The sequence below is a fragment of the Scyliorhinus canicula genome, chromosome 19 (genome assembly GCF_902713615.1).
Source record: "Scyliorhinus canicula chromosome 19, sScyCan1.1, whole genome shotgun sequence".
Taxonomy (NCBI): Eukaryota; Metazoa; Chordata; class Chondrichthyes; order Carcharhiniformes; family Scyliorhinidae; genus Scyliorhinus; species Scyliorhinus canicula.
The window spans coordinates 106,673,129-106,693,322 of NC_052164.1; the positions used below are offsets into that span (position 1 = coordinate 106,673,129).

The following is a 20,194-nucleotide window of genomic DNA, read 5'->3' on the forward strand; positions in this document are numbered from 1 at the left end:
TTCTATTCTATATTATATATTCTATTCTATATTCTATTCTATATTCTATTCTATATTCTATATTCTATTCTATATTATATATTATATATTCTATTCTATATTCTATCCTATATTCTATTCTATATTCTATTCTATATTCTATTCTATATTCTATTCTATATTATATTCTATATTCTATATTCTATTCTATATTCTATTCTATATTCTATATTCTATTCTATATTCTATTCTATATTCTATATTCTATTCTATATTCTATTCTATATTCTATTCTATATTCTATTCTATATTATATATTCTATTCTATATTCTATTCTATATTCTATATTCTATTCTATATTCTATTCTATATTCTATATTCTATTCTATATTATATATTCTATTCTATATTATATATTCTATTCTATATTCTATATTCTATTCTATATTATATATTGTATTCTATATTATATTCTATATTATATTCTATACTCATTATAGTTTATATTCTTATGTTCCTATATCTAGATCCCTTAAAAGATTATGGCCAATTTAACAGCTGTCTTACTCACGGCGTGAATCCGGTAAGATCGCTGGAGAGAAAAATTGGGAACTGCAGCAGATGCCCAATCAGTTTCCAATCTAACCAGCCGGATCCCCGCCTGGCGAGAAAAATACTAATCACCAGTTAAGGCCAATCTCCATCCCATTAATGGAAAGGACCCCCGAACAAATGGCCTCCCGTCATCTAACCGGGTCTGCAGCAAGTGGTCACGCGGGCACCAATTACTAGTCATCCAAGCAAACGTGGACCAAGCATCATCAGGAGGGTCTCCCGGACCATTGGAGGTCCTTGGGTGGTCAGGGATTGGGCAGGGTGGCCCCCTGGCCCTCCCCCTGGAAAGAGAGCACCTTGGCACTGCCAGGCTGGCACTGACAAAGTGCCCAAGTGGCACCAAAAAGCCAGGAGGACCACTCACACGGTGGTTATGCCAAGGGTCAGGGCCTGAGGGGGCCTGTGCTCATGAAAGGTGGGTGGAGGGGAAGGTATGAAGGTTGGGGGGGGTGCAGGGTGGGTATAAAGGGGCCTCTGAAAGGTTGCAGGATGAAACGTGGGGGTCCTGGAAAGAGGGCCCAAAAGGTGGCGTGAGAAGGTCTCAAAAGGGGAGCACTTAGCGACCCCATAGCGGGGTACCATTGCTTGGTGGAGGGGCAATGCCCATGTGTGTGGGGGGTGACATGCCCCATGGGTGGGGGGTGGTGGGAGACCCACAAGCACACTTCGAGATTGGGACACCCCTTCGAAATGGTGTCCCTACCTCGGAGGAGCAGGTCTGGCAGTGAGTCCGGCTTCCCAGTGATGAAAATAATTGTTTGGGCTGGATGCTCCTGCCTCGACCACCACATGAACGCCATTGACATTGGGCGGGATTCTCCTGTCGCTAGGCGAACGCACCCTTGTGGAATCCCACAGTAAGTGTGGGCTTGACCGGGGCCAAACACCCCAGGGCCTGTGAGACAGGCACGGTAACAAAGGGGTTAGCACTTTGGCTTCACAGCACCAGGGTCTCAGGTTCGATTCCCGGCTTGGTCACTATCTGTGCGGAGTGTACACATTCTCCCAGTGTCTGCGTGGGTTTCCTCCGGATGCTCTGGTTTCCTCCTACAAGTCCCGAAAGACGTGCTTGTTGGGTGAATTGGACATTCTGAATTCCCCCTCAGTGTACCCGAACAGGCGCCGGAGTGTGGCAACTGGGAGATTTTCATAGTAACTTCACTGCAGTGTTAATGTCAGCCTACTTGTGACAGAGGTGAAGGCAGCCAGTGGCTTACCAGGTCCCATGGTTCTCGATACCCCTGGCGTGCGTCCTCTGGGGCCAGAGGACTCTGGCGCACTTAACGGCGACACATGCACAGTCATGCCACCCTGCTCTGGATGCTGACTGCAAGACTCGGGGGAGTTGGGGGCCAACACCACCATTATATAGGTTGGTTCAGGTTGGCACCAACTGTCCCCTCCTCCCGGTCGGTGCCCAGAGGGCCCTGGGGTTCACCTGGGGCGAAAAACAGCTGGTCTGAGCGCCGGCAGCCCCTGCATCATTTGGCTCTGTCAGCCCTGGCGGCTCCCCATGGTCTGCACCACATTGTCTACACCCTCGGCGTCGCTCCTCAGTGATTGGGGCACACTGTGCAGCGTCTTAGCAATGCCCACCTGAGTCTGAGACACGTCCCATAAAACCCCATCAAGGTCGGCCTGGTACTAGGTCACATCCCTCAGCGAGGTGGACATTCTGCCGAGACCCTCAGTCATGGCTGTCATCGGCTTCACGACACCTCGGACACCTTCACTCATGGTGCCGACGTCGTGTACCAGGCTCTCCACTGCAGTCACCACCCTCCCAGTGTTGGCCTCGGTGCCATGTTTGCCGGCGCCTTCTTCCACCTGATGTGAATCAGGGACTGTTTGGTGCTCATCAGATTGTGCCCCAAAAGCTTCACCATTACCATTGCCCACCGGGAGGTGTGTTTCTGTGCTGGTGGAGGGTGGGGACGACAGCTGTGAAGCATCTATGGTGGCATCCTTGGAGCTCTCCTCCGAGGTGTTTTCCTGGGAGGCTGGGGAAATGGGGGGGGGGGGGTGGGTTAGATGGATTTGCGGTCAGTGGGAGGGATGGGACATTCCAAATGGCATTAAAAACTCACGTCTGACAGTCCATCTGGGTGGGGCCCGGTGGATTCTCACCTTTGCGACGTGTGCTGACCTTAGCATTGGCGACCGCTCTGTCCTTGGCCACCCCATAACCTCCAGACCCGTTCCTCAAAGGTGGTGAGGATTCTGATGTCCAGCATCCCACGCCCGACTGGGCCTCTCCCGAAGATTGTGGGGCAATTTCTTCTGCGAGGGCACAGAGGGCATCGTTAGCTGCACGCATGGTCCACGCCGGGGGGAAGGCTTTAGGGATGGGAGTTGCGGAGGGAGCAGTGTGGGCGACATGGCAGGGTGCTGGGCGGGGGTGGTGCCAGGTGCAGTCTTGTTGGGGGGGGGGGGGGGGGCTTTGCCAACCCAACCAAGTGGCCCAGTGGACGTCTTTCACCTTCTTGCGGCACTGAGTGCTGGTCCTCCTGGTGATGTCCGAGGTGATGGCCACTGTCACCTCCTCCCAGGTGGCATGGCTACCCTGTGGCTTGCCTTCCAGGACTGTCGGGGGAACAGGACATCCCTCCTGGCCTCAACTGCCTCTAGGAGCCCCCCCAGGTCTGCATCCCCAATTTGTGGGGCCAGTCGTGTCGGCACCATGGCTGCGAGCTGAGTGGGATTGGCTGTGCAGGAGGGGTTCATGTGCTGGTCTACCTTGTTAGCAGGAGGCTGCGAGCTGGGTTCCAGCAGTGTGAAGCCTGTGGGACCTTGTTAAGTGGATCAATTAGTGTTAGATAGTGGTGGCGGCCTCACCAGGCCGAGCGGCAGGAAGCTAGCGGCAGTTCGCGCTCGCTACCACTTAGAAGCTTTTCCATTGAACTGCGCCCAACGAAACCATTGTCATGTGGGAATCCACCAGCACGGCTGACCAGGCTGCATGGCACAGCACAGCACCCCCACTGCCCTCACAGGTCTCCCCTCCCCCCCCCCCGTAATCCCCCCCTGCCCTCACAGATCTCCCCTCCTCCCCCACATACCCCCCACTGCCCTCACAGACCTACCCTCACCCCCCCGCAATCCCCCCACTGCCCTCACAGACCTACCCTCACCCCCACAATCCCCCCCACTGCCCTCACAGACCTACCCTCACCCCCACAATCCCCCCACTGCCCTCACAGACCTACCCTCACCCCCACAATCCCCCCCACTGCCCTCACAGACCTACCCTCACCCCCACAATCCCCCCCTGCCCTCACAGACCTACCCTCACCCCCACAATCCCCCCACTGCCCTCACAGACCTCCCCTCACCCCCACAATCCCCCCCACTGCCCTCACAGACCTACCCTCACCCCCACAATCCCCCCACTGCCCTCACAGACCTACCCTCACCCCCACAATCCCCCCCTGCCCTCACAGACCTACCCTCACCCCCACAATCCCCCCACTGCCCTCACAGACCTCCCCTCACCCCCACAATCCCCCCCACTGCCCTCACAGACCTACCCTCACCCCCACAATCCCCCCACTGCCCTCACAGACCTCCCCTCTCCCCCACATACCCCCACACTGCCCTCAGACCTACCCTCACCCCCACAATCCCCCCACTGCCCTCACAGACCTACCCTCACCCCCACAATCCCCCCACTGCCCTCACAGACCTCCCTTCTCCCCCCCGTAATCCCCCCACTGCCCTCACAGACCTACCCTCACCCCCACAATCCCCCCACTGCCCTCACAGATCTCCCCTCCTCCCCCACATACCCCCACTGCCCTCACAGACCTCCCCTCTCCCCCACAATCCCCCCACTGCCCTCACAGACCTACCCTCACCCCCACAATCCCCCCCACTGCCCTCACAGACCTACCCTCACCCCCACAATCCCCCCCACTGCCCTCACAGACCTACCCTCACCCCCACAATCCCCCCACTGCCCTCACAGACCTACCCTCACCCCCACAATCCCCCCACTGCCCTCACAGACCTACCCTCACCCCCACAATCCCCCCACTGCCCTCACAGACCTCCCCTCTCCCCCACAATCCCCCCACTGCCCTCACAGACCTCCCCTCACCCCCACAATCCCCTCCACTGCCCTCACAGACCTCCCCTCTCCCCCCCCCACAATCCCCCCCCCACTGCCCTCACAGACCTCCCCTCCCCCCCCCGCAATCCCCCCACTGCCCTCACAGACCTCCCCTCTCCCCCCCCCACAATCCCCCCACTGCCCTCACAGACCTACCCTCACCCCCACAATCCCCCCACTGCCCTCACAGACCTACCCTCACCCCCACAATCCCCCCACTGCCCTCACAGACCTACCCTCACCCCCACAATCCCCCCACTGCCCTCACAGACCTACCCTCACCCCCACAATCCCCCCACTGCCCTCACAGACCTCCCCTCTCCCCCCATAATCCCCCCACTGCCCTCACAGACCTCCCATCCCCCCCCCCCCACAATCCCCCCACTGCCCTCACAGACCTCCCCTCTCCCCCCCCCGCAATCCCCCCACTGCCCTCACAGACCTCCCCTCTCCCCCCCCCCACAATCCCCCCACTGCCCTCACAGACCTCCCCTCTCCCCCCCCCACAATCCCCCCACTGCCCTCACAGACCTACCCTCACCCCCACAATCCCCCAGAAGCTCACAGACCCCTGCAAACAGACTCACAGAACCTTGGATATCAATCACGGACACTCAGCAGCTACCCTCTTCTGGTTGGCTGGCATGAAATTAGGCTGACTCGGTGGGAAGATACGAGGGTCGATGATGAGTCATGATGAGATGGTAATGCATGCTAATGAGATGGTAATGCATGCGAATCAGGCCTGTGCTCTTCCTGGGCGGATACCTGATTGTGTCATCGGAGAAGAGCTGGGAAGATTGCAAACCAGAATCTCACTGTCGAGAATCGTGTTTTCGGCAAATTGCGAGATTTAGCAGCCATTCCAGGAATTGCGGCTATGGTAAAGCAGCTGCTAAATCACGGCCTTTGTGTCTGCAACTGTTCCCTAAGCAGTCACACCCAACATATGACAATATCCACTTGACACCTTGTTTTTCTGCTGAAGTGAGACTGGGTACCTACTAGTTTCTGCTGTTTCATATTCACTGTCCTGTAGAAGCTCAAACACGTCAACGTCTAGCCTTGCCTTTTCCGATTGTTCCACCATGTGGTTGATATGGTTTTTCGCAAGACTAATGGCAAGTCTTTCACCTCTACTGCACTCCATTGGATCGTCTAGAATTGCCGCTGGAAAACACAAATTCAGGAACTGACGTCAATGATCACCTTCTGTCACAAACATTGGAAAGAAACTGAAGGTTTACTTGCCAATCATTCTGTCAGATTATACACACTTTGAGAGACCCCATATTTTCTCAGTTCAGTGGTTTTGTACATTGATTTAATAAGAATCTGAATTAAATATGCAAAGCGGGGGTGTAGGTGAGGTGGTGAGGGTCGGAGAAGGGGCAATCTTGCTCCAGTAGCCCCATTGAAACAAAACGAGGTCACTAATAAGGAAGCAAATTTTCACACAAGGCTGTTCTATTCCAGAATGTTAATTGGTAAAGAAAGAACAGCAGCCAATCTTATTTACACTCTTATATTTATTTACAGAGTTACACAGTATAATAACACCACTGCATTGAAGTTACTGTGAAAATCCCCCAGTTGCTACATTCCGGCACCTGTTCAGGGACACAGAGGGAGAATTCAGAATGTCCAATTCACCTAACAGCACGTCTTTCAGGACTTGTGGGAGGAAACCGGAGCACCCGGAGGAAACCCACGCAGACACAAGGAGAACTTGCAGACTCCGCACAGGCGGTGACCCAAGCCAGGAATGAAACCTGGGACCCTGGCGCTGTGAAGCAACAGTGCTAACCACCGTGCTACCGTGCCACCCAGTATTGAAAGTCTCGAAAGATGTGCTTGTTAGGGGAATTGGACATTCTGAATTCTCCCTCTGTGTACCCGAACAGGAATCAGAGTGTTACAACTAAGGGCTTTTTACAGTAACTTCACTGCAGTGTTAATGTAAGCCTACTTGTGACACTAATAAAGATTATTATTATTAGTATTACAAGTGTACACCTCCTCAATCAATAATTCCAGTTTTTTTCTGTGACTATTTGTGGAGATTCAAATCAATTCCTAGTTAATGCCACCGACTACATTAAATCCAATACCATTAATATACAATTCACAAAGGATTATCAAAATTTTAACTCTCTTCCCAATTGGTTATGGATTCTGGAAATCAATGTGAGTTTTCAGTCCTGAGGATCATGAAACTAAGGTGAGTAAATGGAGTTTAGTTATTTATCAGCCATAAGCTAACTGTAAAGTGGAACAGGCTTGAATGTCTGAATAGTCTTCTCGTGTTTCTATCTTCATCTGTTCCAAATACTGAATTAAATGTGAGGTTATCCATTTTGGTAGGAATAACAGCAAATGGGATTATTACTTAAACGATAAAATATTAAAGCATGCCGCTGTGCAGAGAGACCTGGGTGTGCTAGTGCATGAGTCACAGAAGGTTGGTTTACAGGTGCAACAGGTGATTAAGAAGGCAAATGGAATTTTGTCCTTCATTGCTAGAGGGATGGAGTTTAAGACTAGGGAGGTTATGTTGCAATTGTATAAGGTGTTAGTGAGGCCACACCTGGAGTATTGTGTTCAGTTTTGGTCTCCTTACTTGAGAAAGGACGTACTGGCACTGGAGGGTGTGCAGAGGAGATTCACTAGGTTAATCCCAGAGCTGAAGGGGTTGGATTATGAGGAGAGGTTGAGTAGACTGGGACTGTACTCGTTGGAATTTAGAAGGATGAGGGGGGATCTTATAGAAACATTTAAAATTATGAAGGGAATAGATAGGATAGATGCGGGCAGGTTGTTTCCACTGGCGGGTGAAAGCAGAACTAGGGGACATAGCCTCAAAATAAGGGGAAGTAGATTTAGGACTGAATTTAGGAGGAACTTCTTCACCCAAAGGGTTGTGAATCTATGGAATTCCTTGCCCAGTGAAGCAGTTGAGGCTCCTTCATTACATGTTTTTAAGGTAAAGATAGATCGTTTTTTGAAGAATAAAGGGATTAAGGGTTATGGTGTTCGGGCCGGAAAGTGGAGCTGAGTCCACAAAAGATCAGCCATGATCTCATTGAATGGCGGAGCAGGCTCGAGGGGCCAGATGGCCTACACCTGCGCCTAGTTCTTATGTTCTTAAACAGTGTGGAGGTTAGGACCCTATTCCAGTTGCCAAATACTGAGCTGCCTGCTGTTATACACCTGCTTGCGTAGTTATCAGGGTTAGAGGAGCACAAATCTCGCCTGCTCCAGGGTGGAGTCCTAGGAAATGAGGGGATCAACAAACTGCTGATGTGCATTACCACGTTTGACACAATTTTGTCTGTTAATGCTTTGTGCTTTATATTTCACACCATTGTAATAGAATTGGTTTCTAATCCATGATCCGGTGGGATCTTTGGTCAATCCATACAGGCCCATAACCTCCCCAGTCTCTGGTGGATTTCATTCTCGATGGACTTACCTTTTCTAGCATTCCAAAGCCCCTGTCTCGTCCAACCTTCCTCATTCAGGCTGGGTGAGCAGCGTGGAGTAACTGAGGCACAGAGAAGAAAGAAACTCCCCCTTTAACAGCAGTAGCTGCTGTAATGGGGAGGTTTAAAGGGACAATTAAAAGATAAGTGGTCCAGACAATGGTGGGGGGGTCAGTTTGGACTGGAGGGGAGGTCAGTCCGGGGGTGGTGGTGGGGTGTGGGGGGGGGGGGGTAAGACAGAAGGGAGCGGTCAGTCCGGGAGAGGGGGTAGGGTCGGATCGGAAGGGAGAGGGTCAGTGTGGGAGGAGGGGTCACACTGGATGGGGTGTGTGGTCAGGTTTGGGGGGGGGGGGGTCTGGCTGGGCTATGGGGGGAGGGGTCAGGCATTTGGTGTGGTCAGGATGTGTGACGGGTCTGCTGAAGACTCGTGTTTGGACTTTGGGGAAATTAACAGGTTAGGGTCAGGGATTCCCCAGGACACCTTTGGGAAACTCCCTAAAGCTGGGGAACCAGGAAGTTATCAGAGTGCATCTTTCCTTGATAGCTCAGTAGACCCAATATCAGTGGCTAGACATGAGGATGACAGTTACTGTCATTGCTTTGGTAAAGTTAAAATTTACATCTTAGTAATATTGCACTTAGCACATCAGATGTACAAGTTTCAAGTATCATTTTAAATATTTTACAAGTTCAAAGGTATCCCAATGCAGTCTACATTTTCATACAGTATATTTAACTCATCACAGAGCATGACTTATCCCACTGTTCCCATTTATTATTAATCTAGCAAATATTTATCAGATTTGAGATAAATGTTGATAATGGATATTCTGCCGATTTGTTTTCACAAATATTTAGCACAATAAATTTGTTCTACCAACAGAAATCTGGTCAGTGCTGTCATTCAGCTGGGTGCTGAATGTAATCCATTGTCATCAAATGTACCTAGAATTTTACAAATTACAGTGATTCCACCCCCAGATTATACTGCCAGCTTTGTGGCTCAAAATTGTAGATTGTAACTACATTGAGGGGTGGCTTTCCTGCCAAATCATACAGATCATAATTTCCATAAAAGTGTTGGGAAAGGGGTCAGGTGGGTGGTGAAGTAAGATATAGAACTGAGGTATGATTGAGAGAAAGAGAGTTAGAAGATAAGAGGACGAGGAGATGAAGGTAAAAAATAAAACAAATGAAGGGGCAGAGGGTGGAGGGGTGTTTCTCTATAGGAGGAGTTCAGTTCTCCCCTTCCCAAAAGCAACATATTCAGGACAGCCAAGTCCACCATTTATAAAATGCTGGCAGAATTGAAGTATTTTTCAGCTTTTCTGTCCTTGGTGGGAAGTCAGCTAGCTCGGTTTAAATGAAGCAGACAAATTTAAATAGCTCAAGCGTGGTTGTTGGAGCAGCTACCTGGACCTAACCTCACCAGCTTTCCTCCTCCACAGTGCTCAGAGTCAAGGTTGGGGCTCTGGTCATGGAATGCCTTTGAGCAGCAATTAAATTCAACATTAATTATATTAAACCGATAAATTATGTAACAATTGAAGTACTTCCACTAAAAATCTTCTAAAAATATTTCCTGTTCATAAATCTTTGAATCAAGAACTAGTTTTAGGATATAAACTATACCTACCCAGCCGGAGTGAATGTGGGAATGCTGAACTTTTCCTTAAAGACAACACCAGCAACATTAAGAAGTGCAGCATTTTCCGTAATCCTTCATTGAGATTGTTACTTGTTCTGCCGACTGCCACCACCTAGTACAGGGAAGAAATTAAGCTTGAAAAACCTTTTTCCAATTTTCTTTGCTTATTACCTTATCCTGAAGATACAGACTTGTACTGGGACATGGCTCCAGGAGAACATGGTTTCTGTTACTTGGCTACCTCGATAAAGCAAGAGAATGATTATCAGTTCATCCATCTAACGTTTGAAACATTGGGCAGGATCCAATGGCTATGCTGCGTCAGAAAAGCAGCTCACCGCGGTGCTGCTGCAAAGCCCCACTCCCAGGATCTACCCGACTTGCAACACCTCGCGAGGTCTAACGCAATCTCGTGAGATGTTGCAATGTAAATCCTGCTAACAGGAAATTACTTCGGCCTCAAGACCGTTTGAAAGTGAACAGTGTGCAGAAGGCAATCTGAGTTCGCTCGAGACTTTGAAGTGAGTGCAATATAAATAACTTACCTGCGATAGCGTCGTGCTACATCGCTCCTGTGGCATTGAACGCCACTCTTGCTGGGGCAGATTGGTTTGTGCCCTCCAGTACCATGCTGAGCATGCATTTATGGACAGCACTGTGCTGTTGCACTCATGGGCTGTCTTCCTTTCACTTACTTCGATTTGGGTTGGGGAGTGCAGGGGTTTTCTGCTCCGGGTGCATGGTGTGATTGTCTGCATGGGCAACACTCTGATCAGCAGTCATGCAAGCAGAAAGGCATTAAGCTGAGGGGCAGGATTCTGGTCCGCCAGACACGTTTCCCGGTGCCTACGCCGACAGTGGGATTCTCATTGGGGTTACTTCATGCTGTCGGGAAACCTGCAGGCATGGGTGCGCTGCCGATGGAGAATTCCACTGGAGGTTTCCGAGAAGGTTCGGTGAGCTGTACGACACTACATAAGACCTCCAGGAATACAGGGCTGGATTCTCTCTTTTGGGGACTATGACCCCACGCCGTCGTAAGAAAAACTGGAGTGAAAGGGCCACATATTCCCAGTCCTGCAGGAGGCTAGCAGAGACCTGGCATAAAACTAGCAGGTTTTGCTACAGATGTGGGCCCCCTCTCTTCCGGGTCGGAGGCCGTGCATGCGCACGGGGGTGGCCTCTGGTGGACACGCCATGCTCTATGGCGGACTCAGACTGCGGAGCCCGTCATAAAAATAGTAGCCCGATCGGCCGCCCACGCCCAACCCTGAAAGCCTGCACAAACATTCCCTGGACGCATAAGACACCCCCCTCCGACAGGCTCCCCGACAGAGTAACGGGGCTCCCGACAGGGTAACGGGGCTCCCCGACAGGGTAACGGGGCTCCCGACAGGGTAACGGGGCTCCCGACAGCGTAACGGGGCTCCCGACAGGGTAACGGGCTCCCCGACAGGGTAACGGGGCTCCCCGACAGCGTAACGGGGCCCCCGACAGGGTAACGGGCTCCCCGACAGGATAACGGGGCCCCCCGACAGGGTAACGGGGCTCCCGACAGCGTAACGGGGCCCCCGACAGGATAACGGGGCCCCCCGACAGGGTAACGGGGCTCCCCGACAGGGTAACGGGGCCCCCGACAGGGTAACGGGCTCCCCGACAGGGTAACGGGGCCCCCCGACAGCGTAACGGGGCCCTCCGACAGGGTAACGGGGCTCCCGACAGGGTAACGGGGCCCCCGACAGGGTAACGGGGCTCCCCGACAGGGTAACGGGGCCCCCGACAGGGTAACGGGGCCCCCGACAGGGTAACGGGGCTCCCCGACAGGGTAACGGGCTCCCCGACAGGGTAACGGGGCCCCCGACAGCGTAACGGGGCCCCCCGACAGGGTAACGGGGCTCCCCGACAGGGTAACGGGGCTCCCGACCGGGTAACGGGGCCCCCGACAGGGTAACGGGGCTCCCCGACAGGGTAACGGGGCTCCCGACAGCGTAACGGGGCCCCCGACAGGGTAACGGGGCTCCCGACAGGGTAACGGGGCCCCCGACAGCGTAACGGGGCCCCCGACAGGGTAACGGGGCCCCCCGACAGCGTAACGGGGCCCCCGACAGGGTAACGGGGCTCCCGACAGCGTAACGGGGCCCCCGACAGCGTAACGGGGCCCCCGACAGCGTAACGGGGCCCCCGACAGGGTAACGGGGCCCCCGACAGGGTAACGGGGCTCCCCGACAGGGTAACGGGGCTCCCGACAGGGTAACGGGGCTCCCCGACAGGGTAACGGGGCCCCCGACAGGGTAACGGGGCCACCGACAGGGTAACGGGGCTCCCCGACAGGGTAACGGGGCCCCCGACAGCGTAACGGGGCTCCCGACAGGGTAACGGGGCTCCCGACAGGGTAACGGGGCTCCCGACAGCGTAACGGGGCCCCCGACAGGGTAACGGGGCCCCCGACAGGGTAACGGGGCCCCCCGACAGGGTAACGGGGACCCCGACAGGGTAACGGGGCCCCCGACAGCGTAACGGGGCTCCCGACAGGGTTATCGGGCCCTCGACAGGGTAACGGGGCCCCCGACAGGGTAACGGGGCTCCCCGACAGGGTAACGGGGCCCCCCGACAGCGTAACGGGGCCCCCGACAGGGTAACGGGGCCCCCGACAGGGTAACGGGGCTCCCGACAGGGTAACGGGGCCCCCGACAGGGTAACGGGGCTCCCCGACAGGGTAACGGGGCCCCCGACAGGGTAACGGGGCCCCCGACAGGGTAACGGGGCTCCCGACAGGGTAACGGGGCTCCCCGACAGGGTAACGGGGCTCCCCGACAGGGTAACGGGGCCCCCGACAGGGTAACGGGGCTCCCCGACAGGGTAATGGGGCCCCCGACAGGGTAACGGGCTTCCCGACAGGGTAACGGGGCTCCCGACAGGGTAACGGGGCCCCCCGACAGGGTAACGGGGCCCCCCGACAGGGTAACCGGGCCCCCGACAGGGTAACGGGGCCCCCGACAGGGTAACGGGGCCCCCGACAGCGTAATGGGGCCCCCCCACAGGGTAACGGGGCTCCCGACAGGGTAACCGGGCCCCCGACAGGGTAACGGGGCCCCCGACAGGGTAACGGGGCCCCCGACAGGGTAACGGGGCTCCCCGACAGGGTAACGGGGCTCCCGACAGGGTAACGGGGCCCCCGACAGGGTAACGGGGCTCCCCGACAGGGTAACGGGGGCCCCCGACAGGGTAACGGGGCCCCCGACAGGGTAACGGAGCCCCCGACAGGGTAACGGGGCTCCCCGACAGGGTAACGGGGCCCCCGACAGCGTAACGGGGCTCCCCGACAGGGTAACGGGGCCCCCGACAGGGTAACGGGGCTCCCCGACAGGGTAACGGAGCCCCCGACAGGGTAACGGGGCTCCCCGACAGGGTAACGGAGCCCCCGACAGGGTAACGGGGCTCCCCGAGAGGGTAACGGGGCCCCCGACAGGGTAACGGGGCTCCCGACAGGGTAACGGGGTCCCCGAAGGGTAACGGGGCCCCCCGACAGCGTAACGGGGCCCCCGACAGCGTAACGGGGCCCCCGACAGGGTAACCGGGCCCCCGACAGGGTAACGGGGCTCCCCGAGAGGGTAACGGGGCCCCCGACAGCGTAACGGGGCTCCCGACAGGGTAACCGGGCCCCCGAAAGCGTAACGGGGCCCCCGACAGGGTAACGGGGCTCCCCGACAGGGTAACGGGGCTCCCGACAGGGTAACGGGGCTCCCGACAGGGTAACGGGGCCCCTGACAGGGTAACGGGGCCCCCGACAGGGTAACGGGGCCCCCGACAGGGTAACGGGGCCCCCGACAGGGTAACGGGGCCCCCCGACAGCGTAACGGGGCCCCCGACAGGGTAACGGGGCTCCCCGACAGGGTAACGGGGCCCTCCGACAGCGTAACGGGGCCCCCGACAGGGTAACGGGGCTCCCGACAGGGTAACGGGGCTCCCCGACAGGGTAACGGGGCCCCCGACAGCGTAACGGGGCCCCCGACAGGGTAACGGGGCCCCCGACAGGGTAACGGGGCTCCCCGAAAGCGTAACGGGGCCCCCGACAGGGTAACGGGGCCCCCGACAGGGTAACGGGGCTCCCCGACAGGGTAACGGGGCTCCCGACAGGGTAACGGGGCCCCCGACAGGGTAACGGGGCTCCCCGACTGGGTAACGGGGCCCCCGACAGGGTAACGGGGCTCCCGACAGGGTAACGGGGCTCCCCGACAGGGTAACGGGGCTCCCGACAGGGTAACCGGGCCCCCGACAGGGTAACGGGGCCCCCCGACAGGGTAACGGGGCCCTCCGACAGGGTAACGGGGCTCCCGACAGGGTAACGGGGCCCCCGACAGGGTAACGGGGCCCCCGACAGCGTAACGGGGCCCCCGACAGGGTAACGGGGCTCCCGACAGGGTAACGGGGCCCCCGACAGCGTAATGGGGCCCCCCCACAGGGTAACGGGGCTCCCGACAGGGTAACCGGGCCCCCGACAGGGTAACGGGGCCCCCGACAGGGTAACGGGGCCCCCGACAGGGTAACGGGGCTCCCGACAGGGTAACGGGGCCCCCGACAGGGTAACGGGGCCCCCGACAGGGTAACGGGGCTCCCCGACAGGGTAATGGGGCCCCCGACAGCGTAATGGGGCCCCCCCACAGGGTAACAGGGCTCCCGACAGGGTAACCGGGCCCCCGACAGGGTAACAGGGCTCCCGACAGGGTAACGGGCTTCCCGACAGCGTAACGGGGCCCCCGACAGGGTAACGGGGCCCCCGACAGGGTAACGGGGCTCCCGACAGGGTAACGGGGCCCCCCGACAGGGTAACGGGGCCCCCGACAGGGTAACGGAGCCCCCGACAGGGTAACGGGGCTCCCCGACAGGGTAACGGGGCCCCCGACAGTGTAACGGGGCCCCCGACAGGGTAACGGGGCCCCCGACAGGGTAACGGGGCCCCCGACAGGGTAACGGGGCTCCCCGACAGGGTAACAGGGCTCCCGACAGCGTAACGGGGCCCCCGACAGGGTAACGGGGCTCCCCGACAGGGTAACGGGGCCCCCGACAGGGTAACATAGAACATAGAACATAGAACAGTACAGCACAGAACAGGCCCTTCGGCCCTCGATGTTGTGCCGAGCAATGATCACCCTACTTAAACCCACGTAACCTGTATACCCGTAACCCAAGAATCTCCCCATTAACCTTACACTACGGGCAATTTAGCATGGCCAATCCACCTAACCCGCACATCTTTGGACTGTGGGAGGAAACCGGAGCACCCGGAGGAAACCCACGCACACACGGGGAGGACGTGCAGACTCCACACAGACAGTGACCCAGCCGGGAATCGAACCTGGGACCCTGGAGCTGTGAAGCATTGATGCTAACCACCATGCTACCGTGAGGCCCCTAACGGAGCCCCCGACAGGGTAACGGGGCCCCCGACAGGGTAACGGGGCCCCCGACAGGGTAACGGGGCTCCCGACAGGGTAACAGGGCTCCCGACAGCGTAACGGGGCCCCCGACAGGGTAACGGGGCTCCCCGACAGGGTAACGGGGCCCCCGACAGGGTAACGGAGCCCCCGACAGGGTAACGGGGCCCCCGACAGGGTAACGGGGCTCCCCGACAGGGTAACGGGGCCCCCGACAGGGTAACGGAGCCCCCGACAGGGTAACGGGGCCCCCGACAGGGTAACGGGGCTCCCCGACAGGGTAACGGGGCTCCCCGACGGCGTACCGGGGTGTTCTCCGGGACCACCGCGCTTCTCCATCTCCGATGGGCCGACTTTCTGATGGTGCTTTTAAAAGTTGTGAAACCAGCGTCATGGCTGCTGAGGGAGAGAGACGAGTTCGGACACAGGGAGGAATAACAGTGGGCTGGCAGGCTGCACACTGGCCTATCTGGGTGGGGTGGGTGTGGTGGTGGGGGGGGGGGGGGATTTGCCTAGGCCAAGGAGGGGGTAGTGACGGGAGGACAAGCCAAGCGGCCAGGTGACCCCCCCCCCCCATGGGATTGGAGCACCGTGGTCTGCAATGCAGCCATCTTGCTGCGCACCCCACTGGTGACTCCCTTGGGCCGAGCCCTCATAACTAAACTGTGCCCTGCAGTTGTACCAACTTAACTAGTGTCTAACTTTCTGGCCTTATGGGCACTAACGCTACATCTAGGTGGTTCCCCATACCGTACAGCAGGAGTGGAGGTGGCCAGATGTGATTCCTGCCCTGCGACCTGGGTCTCCATTGGAGGACGTCTTCTGGGGCAACGGGGACTAGATGGGCCCAGCTGCTGCTCGTGTGTCCCGGGTGGCATGGTGCCACCCTGTTCTGCCCACTGTCCATCAGATGTACCAGGGACCGGGGTGGGGGGGGGGGAGTCTAAAGTGCTACAGAGTTCCAATACCTCCTCTGCAGGAGTCACCGGCATGGATCCCATCACCTTCTCCTCCCTCGGGGTGCCCGATGGCCCCATGGCTACTCCATGGGAAGAGAGTGCAAGCGGACCTATCCCCCTCCACCACCTGGCACTGCCAGCCCTGGAGGCACACTCTAATCTCGGCCAGGGTCCGCTCGCTCAAGGCTATGGAGCACAGATCTCCATCTGGGACTGTGCCACTTCACCCATTTACTGTACCACCACTTTCTGAGTTTATGTCACATCAGCCAGTGACTGCACCATCTCCCTCTGGGATTGGGCCACCTCCCTCTGTATCCGCGCCACGTCGGCCAGCGCCTGGGAAATGCCACCGATGTTCCCAGCAGGACCTGCTGTGACTGGGCCACGCTGAGGAGCGCCGCTGTGATGTCCAGGCGACTCTGGGACAGGGCTGCCTGTGAGAGGGCAGCCCTGTCCTGGGCCTTGGCCTCCAACTGCGCAGATTGCCCAGGCCTTGGACATGCTGATCCATAGCCAAAACCATCGCCCTAATGCCTCCACCACGGATGCCACCCATGCGGTGTTGGCCTGGGTAGGACGCATGGTCGTCATCACCTCCTGTTCCTGCACGTGGTTGGACTCCTCCAACTGCACCTGCAAGTGCTGGATGCTCACTGACAACCCCTCATGTTGTCCCTGGCTCTGTGACTGCGATTGATGGGACTGTCCATTCCAGAAGCCTGAAGCCTGTCTGGATGGCAGCCATTTCCTGGGGTCAGCCTGCCCTCCGACCGTCTGCCCTCTCGGGAGTTCCTACCTCAACCTGCTGTATCGGATGTGACTGTGTATTGAGCACCAGATAGTGTCCCAGGAGCCTCTTCATTAAAGTGCCCAACTGAAGTGAGTGTCTCTGGGCTGGTGAGGGTATTGGAGAGAGTGGTGACGGGAAATCCGTGTCATCTTCTGACCCGAGCTCTGGGGTCTCCTGAGTCTCGGGTGAGAGGGCTGGTGTTCGGGCTGCTCGGCTCATGGGGGGGCGCCGGCACTGGCTGGGAATAAGGGACGGCAGGTACACCCGACCCATCACCAGTAGATCCTGTAAGACACATGACAGGATGAATGGTGGGAGGGGGGGAGAGAAAGAGTGGGGTGAGCGTGTTGGTGGGGTTGGTGTGGGGGTGGTGTCGAGTGAGGGTGGTGGTGAGGGGAGTTAACACATGTGACGGGGAACCGCAACTCAGCAGGGTCTCACTTCCTCGCCTGCGGCCGATCTCCACCTTGGTGGCCTCCCTTTCCTCCAGGCCACTGGCCATGTCCAGGGCACGGCGAGAGGTGCCGCATGTAGTCCAGGGGGTGGGTAGCTGGTGGCCTCAGTGGCCAGGCCACCCGGCCATGGTGCAAGGCAGGGGTTTGGCCACCCAGGGGTTAGTGCTAAGGGCACAGTGCTGCCTACTCACCCTGGCCGCCCTGAGTCAGGTGGGGAGTTTTTTACGGCATTGCTGGCCGGTCCGGATGACATTGCCCACGGTGCTGACCGCCCCAGCCACTGTGCCACCCTTACTTTCAAATATTTAGACCACAAATTTTATCAAAATCTTTCTGCTCACTCAGATTAAAAGTGGAGGGTAAAAACATTAAATAATACATTATCACATTGAAAATGTAAGACTTGCCAAAACTGTAACTTAGTTGAACAGTGAATGGGACCCAGTGATGGGCAGCAGCTAAGGTACAGGACTGGTCTACAAACAACTCCGCCAAACAACATGAAACAACTTTACACAATTCTCATTGAAATAATAAGCATACCAATTTTCTTAATCCAATGGAGATTAATAAATGGACAAAGTATTTTTGATGCACTTCAGACGAAAGGTCTTTGTGATCTGAGGTAGGGTTCAGTGTAGGCAAAGATAACCTTACATCTGTTTGAACTAAGTTGTCTTTGCATTGCATATGTTTGATTAGAAAAATTACATTTTCTGTTGTTATTTATAATTTTGTAAGAGTAAGGGTTGTAAATTATAGCATTTATTTACAATACCATTTGCAAATATTTTCATTCAATCATTAGCACTAAACTAAAGTGAACTAAACTAACAATTCTTCTCAATAGTAACGAATGAGCCATATTCAAAATTGTTGGTTCAAATATTCTAAAGATGGCAGTATCTGTACAGTTCTGATGCAGACAAGGCAGTCAATCCCTGACAGGTGCCAGAACCACAACGATTTTCAGTCACAGCAGAAGGTGGCAACAGGAAGTTCTTTGTTGACATCCCACAAAACCCTTTGAGATTTTAGCTCATTCTGGCCTTAGCCATTAGAACATGGATTTTACTGTCTTAAAACATATGTAAAGTACACATTAGCGTACAATAATTGTTAAAAATCATATTTTGTATATTTTAAAAATGTTAGAATTTATCGACAAATAACTTTCTAAAAATGTAGGAACAAAGCTAATCGTTAAATAATGCGGATATTCATTAATTTTTTGACAGTAAACACTTGTATTTCCGCATTTTCTACTGAATTTAAATAGATTAGCAAACTGGATATGACGCCGATATCTGCGATTCATTCAAATGCTGTCAGCTTGCTGAATTCACCCCGGGACACTCAACATGGACAATGCCAGAGAAATACTGGGTCCGATTTATCATCTAACCAAATAAAACTGATGTCAAGAATCGAATCCAGTCCCCGTTAAAAACGAATTACTTTGAACAGAAAGTGCTGGGAAATGATGAATTGGGATATTCTCGTTTCCATTGAAAATGCTCAAAGTCAGGGCCTCGCAAGCAGATTCCTCCCAATTAACACAGGCGGAATTCCGCAGTCAGAGACACATTCACTCACCAATAGTCTCAATGCACACGAATCCTCTTTGCAAAATAACTTGGATCAAATGGTTCATTGCGAGAGTTAATAATCCACGGACTTGTCTCCGTTCTTGCGCCTGAAATCGAATCGAGGAAAATCAGTCGAACAAAACACCAACATTCAAAAAGCGGCTGCAATTTACACAAAATATTCAATCCGCCAAACCCCCAAACCACTCTGACAGTTTGCAGCAACGTGGCGTCCAAAACCACGAACAAAATCTACACAAAGGTGAAGCTGGAACATCGGTTAATAATGTGACAAACCGTGCGGAAACCCCCCAGAAAACACTGCCCCCAGAGCCAGGCTGACAGTGAGGAACATCCTTACGATTAGCACAGAGTGAACACACAACAAGGGGTGGGGAGGTGGAGGAGGGTGGCTGAGGGTCTGCAGGGACCTGATGAAACTGAGAAAGGGTAAATGGGGTCCATGAGCATCGAGGACAGAAGCTCTGAAGAAGATGTGCATCTGTGTACAGGGTCGAAGAAAGGTAGAGAAAGATGTGCAATGAGTAAATGATGGATGTACAAAGATCTGCGGGGTTGATGCAGAATGTACAAGTATGCACAGGGATGTGGACGGTTAATAAGAGTTTCTTAGGAGATTCTAATAAGGCATTGGAAGGATCTAATCATGAAGATAAAAGCAAATTGCTGCAGATTTTTTATTCGTTTACAGGATGTGGGCATCGCTGGCTAGGACAGCATTTATTGCCCATCCTGAGTTGCCCTTCAGAAGGTGGTGGTGAGTTGCCTTCTTGAGCCGCTGCAGCCCTTGATGTGGAGGTACATCCATTGTGCTCTTAGGGAGGGAGTTCCAGGATGTTGACCCAGCAGCAGTGAAGGAGCATGGGTCTGATGTGTTATCTGTGTTGGTCTAACATCAACTCCAACTGGATGCAGTAAAACGAGAAACTGGCTTCCGACACAGGAGATGGTCCAACACTGTTTTATTGAACCTGTTGATTGCTGTACATAATCTGCTAAGGGTTGACACTCTATTAACCTAACTGATAACCTCCTACTGGCTTGACCAGACTAGCTCTCTATCACATGGTGATGATGTTCATTGGTCTGTGCACTGCGACTATCTCCCT

General features: G+C 55.0%; 1 protein-coding gene across 1 annotated transcript in view; it reads right to left on the minus strand.

The window, feature by feature from the left end:
* The window catches only part of grik4 (glutamate receptor, ionotropic, kainate 4), a 229,077-nt gene extending 209,697 nt beyond the window's left edge, over positions 1 to 19,380 (minus strand). The window contains exons 1-4 of the mRNA XM_038778816.1: positions 19,362 to 19,380; positions 19,072 to 19,171; positions 9,822 to 9,945; positions 5,709 to 5,873 (exon numbers count right to left, since the gene is read on the minus strand). Coding sequence (XP_038634744.1) covers positions 5,709 to 5,873; positions 9,822 to 9,894 — 238 coding nt within the window. The 5' untranslated portion in view covers positions 9,895 to 9,945; positions 19,072 to 19,171; positions 19,362 to 19,380. The remainder of the gene's footprint in view (positions 1 to 5,708; positions 5,874 to 9,821; positions 9,946 to 19,071; positions 19,172 to 19,361) is intronic.
* Between the last annotated feature and the right edge of the window lie 814 nt (positions 19,381 to 20,194).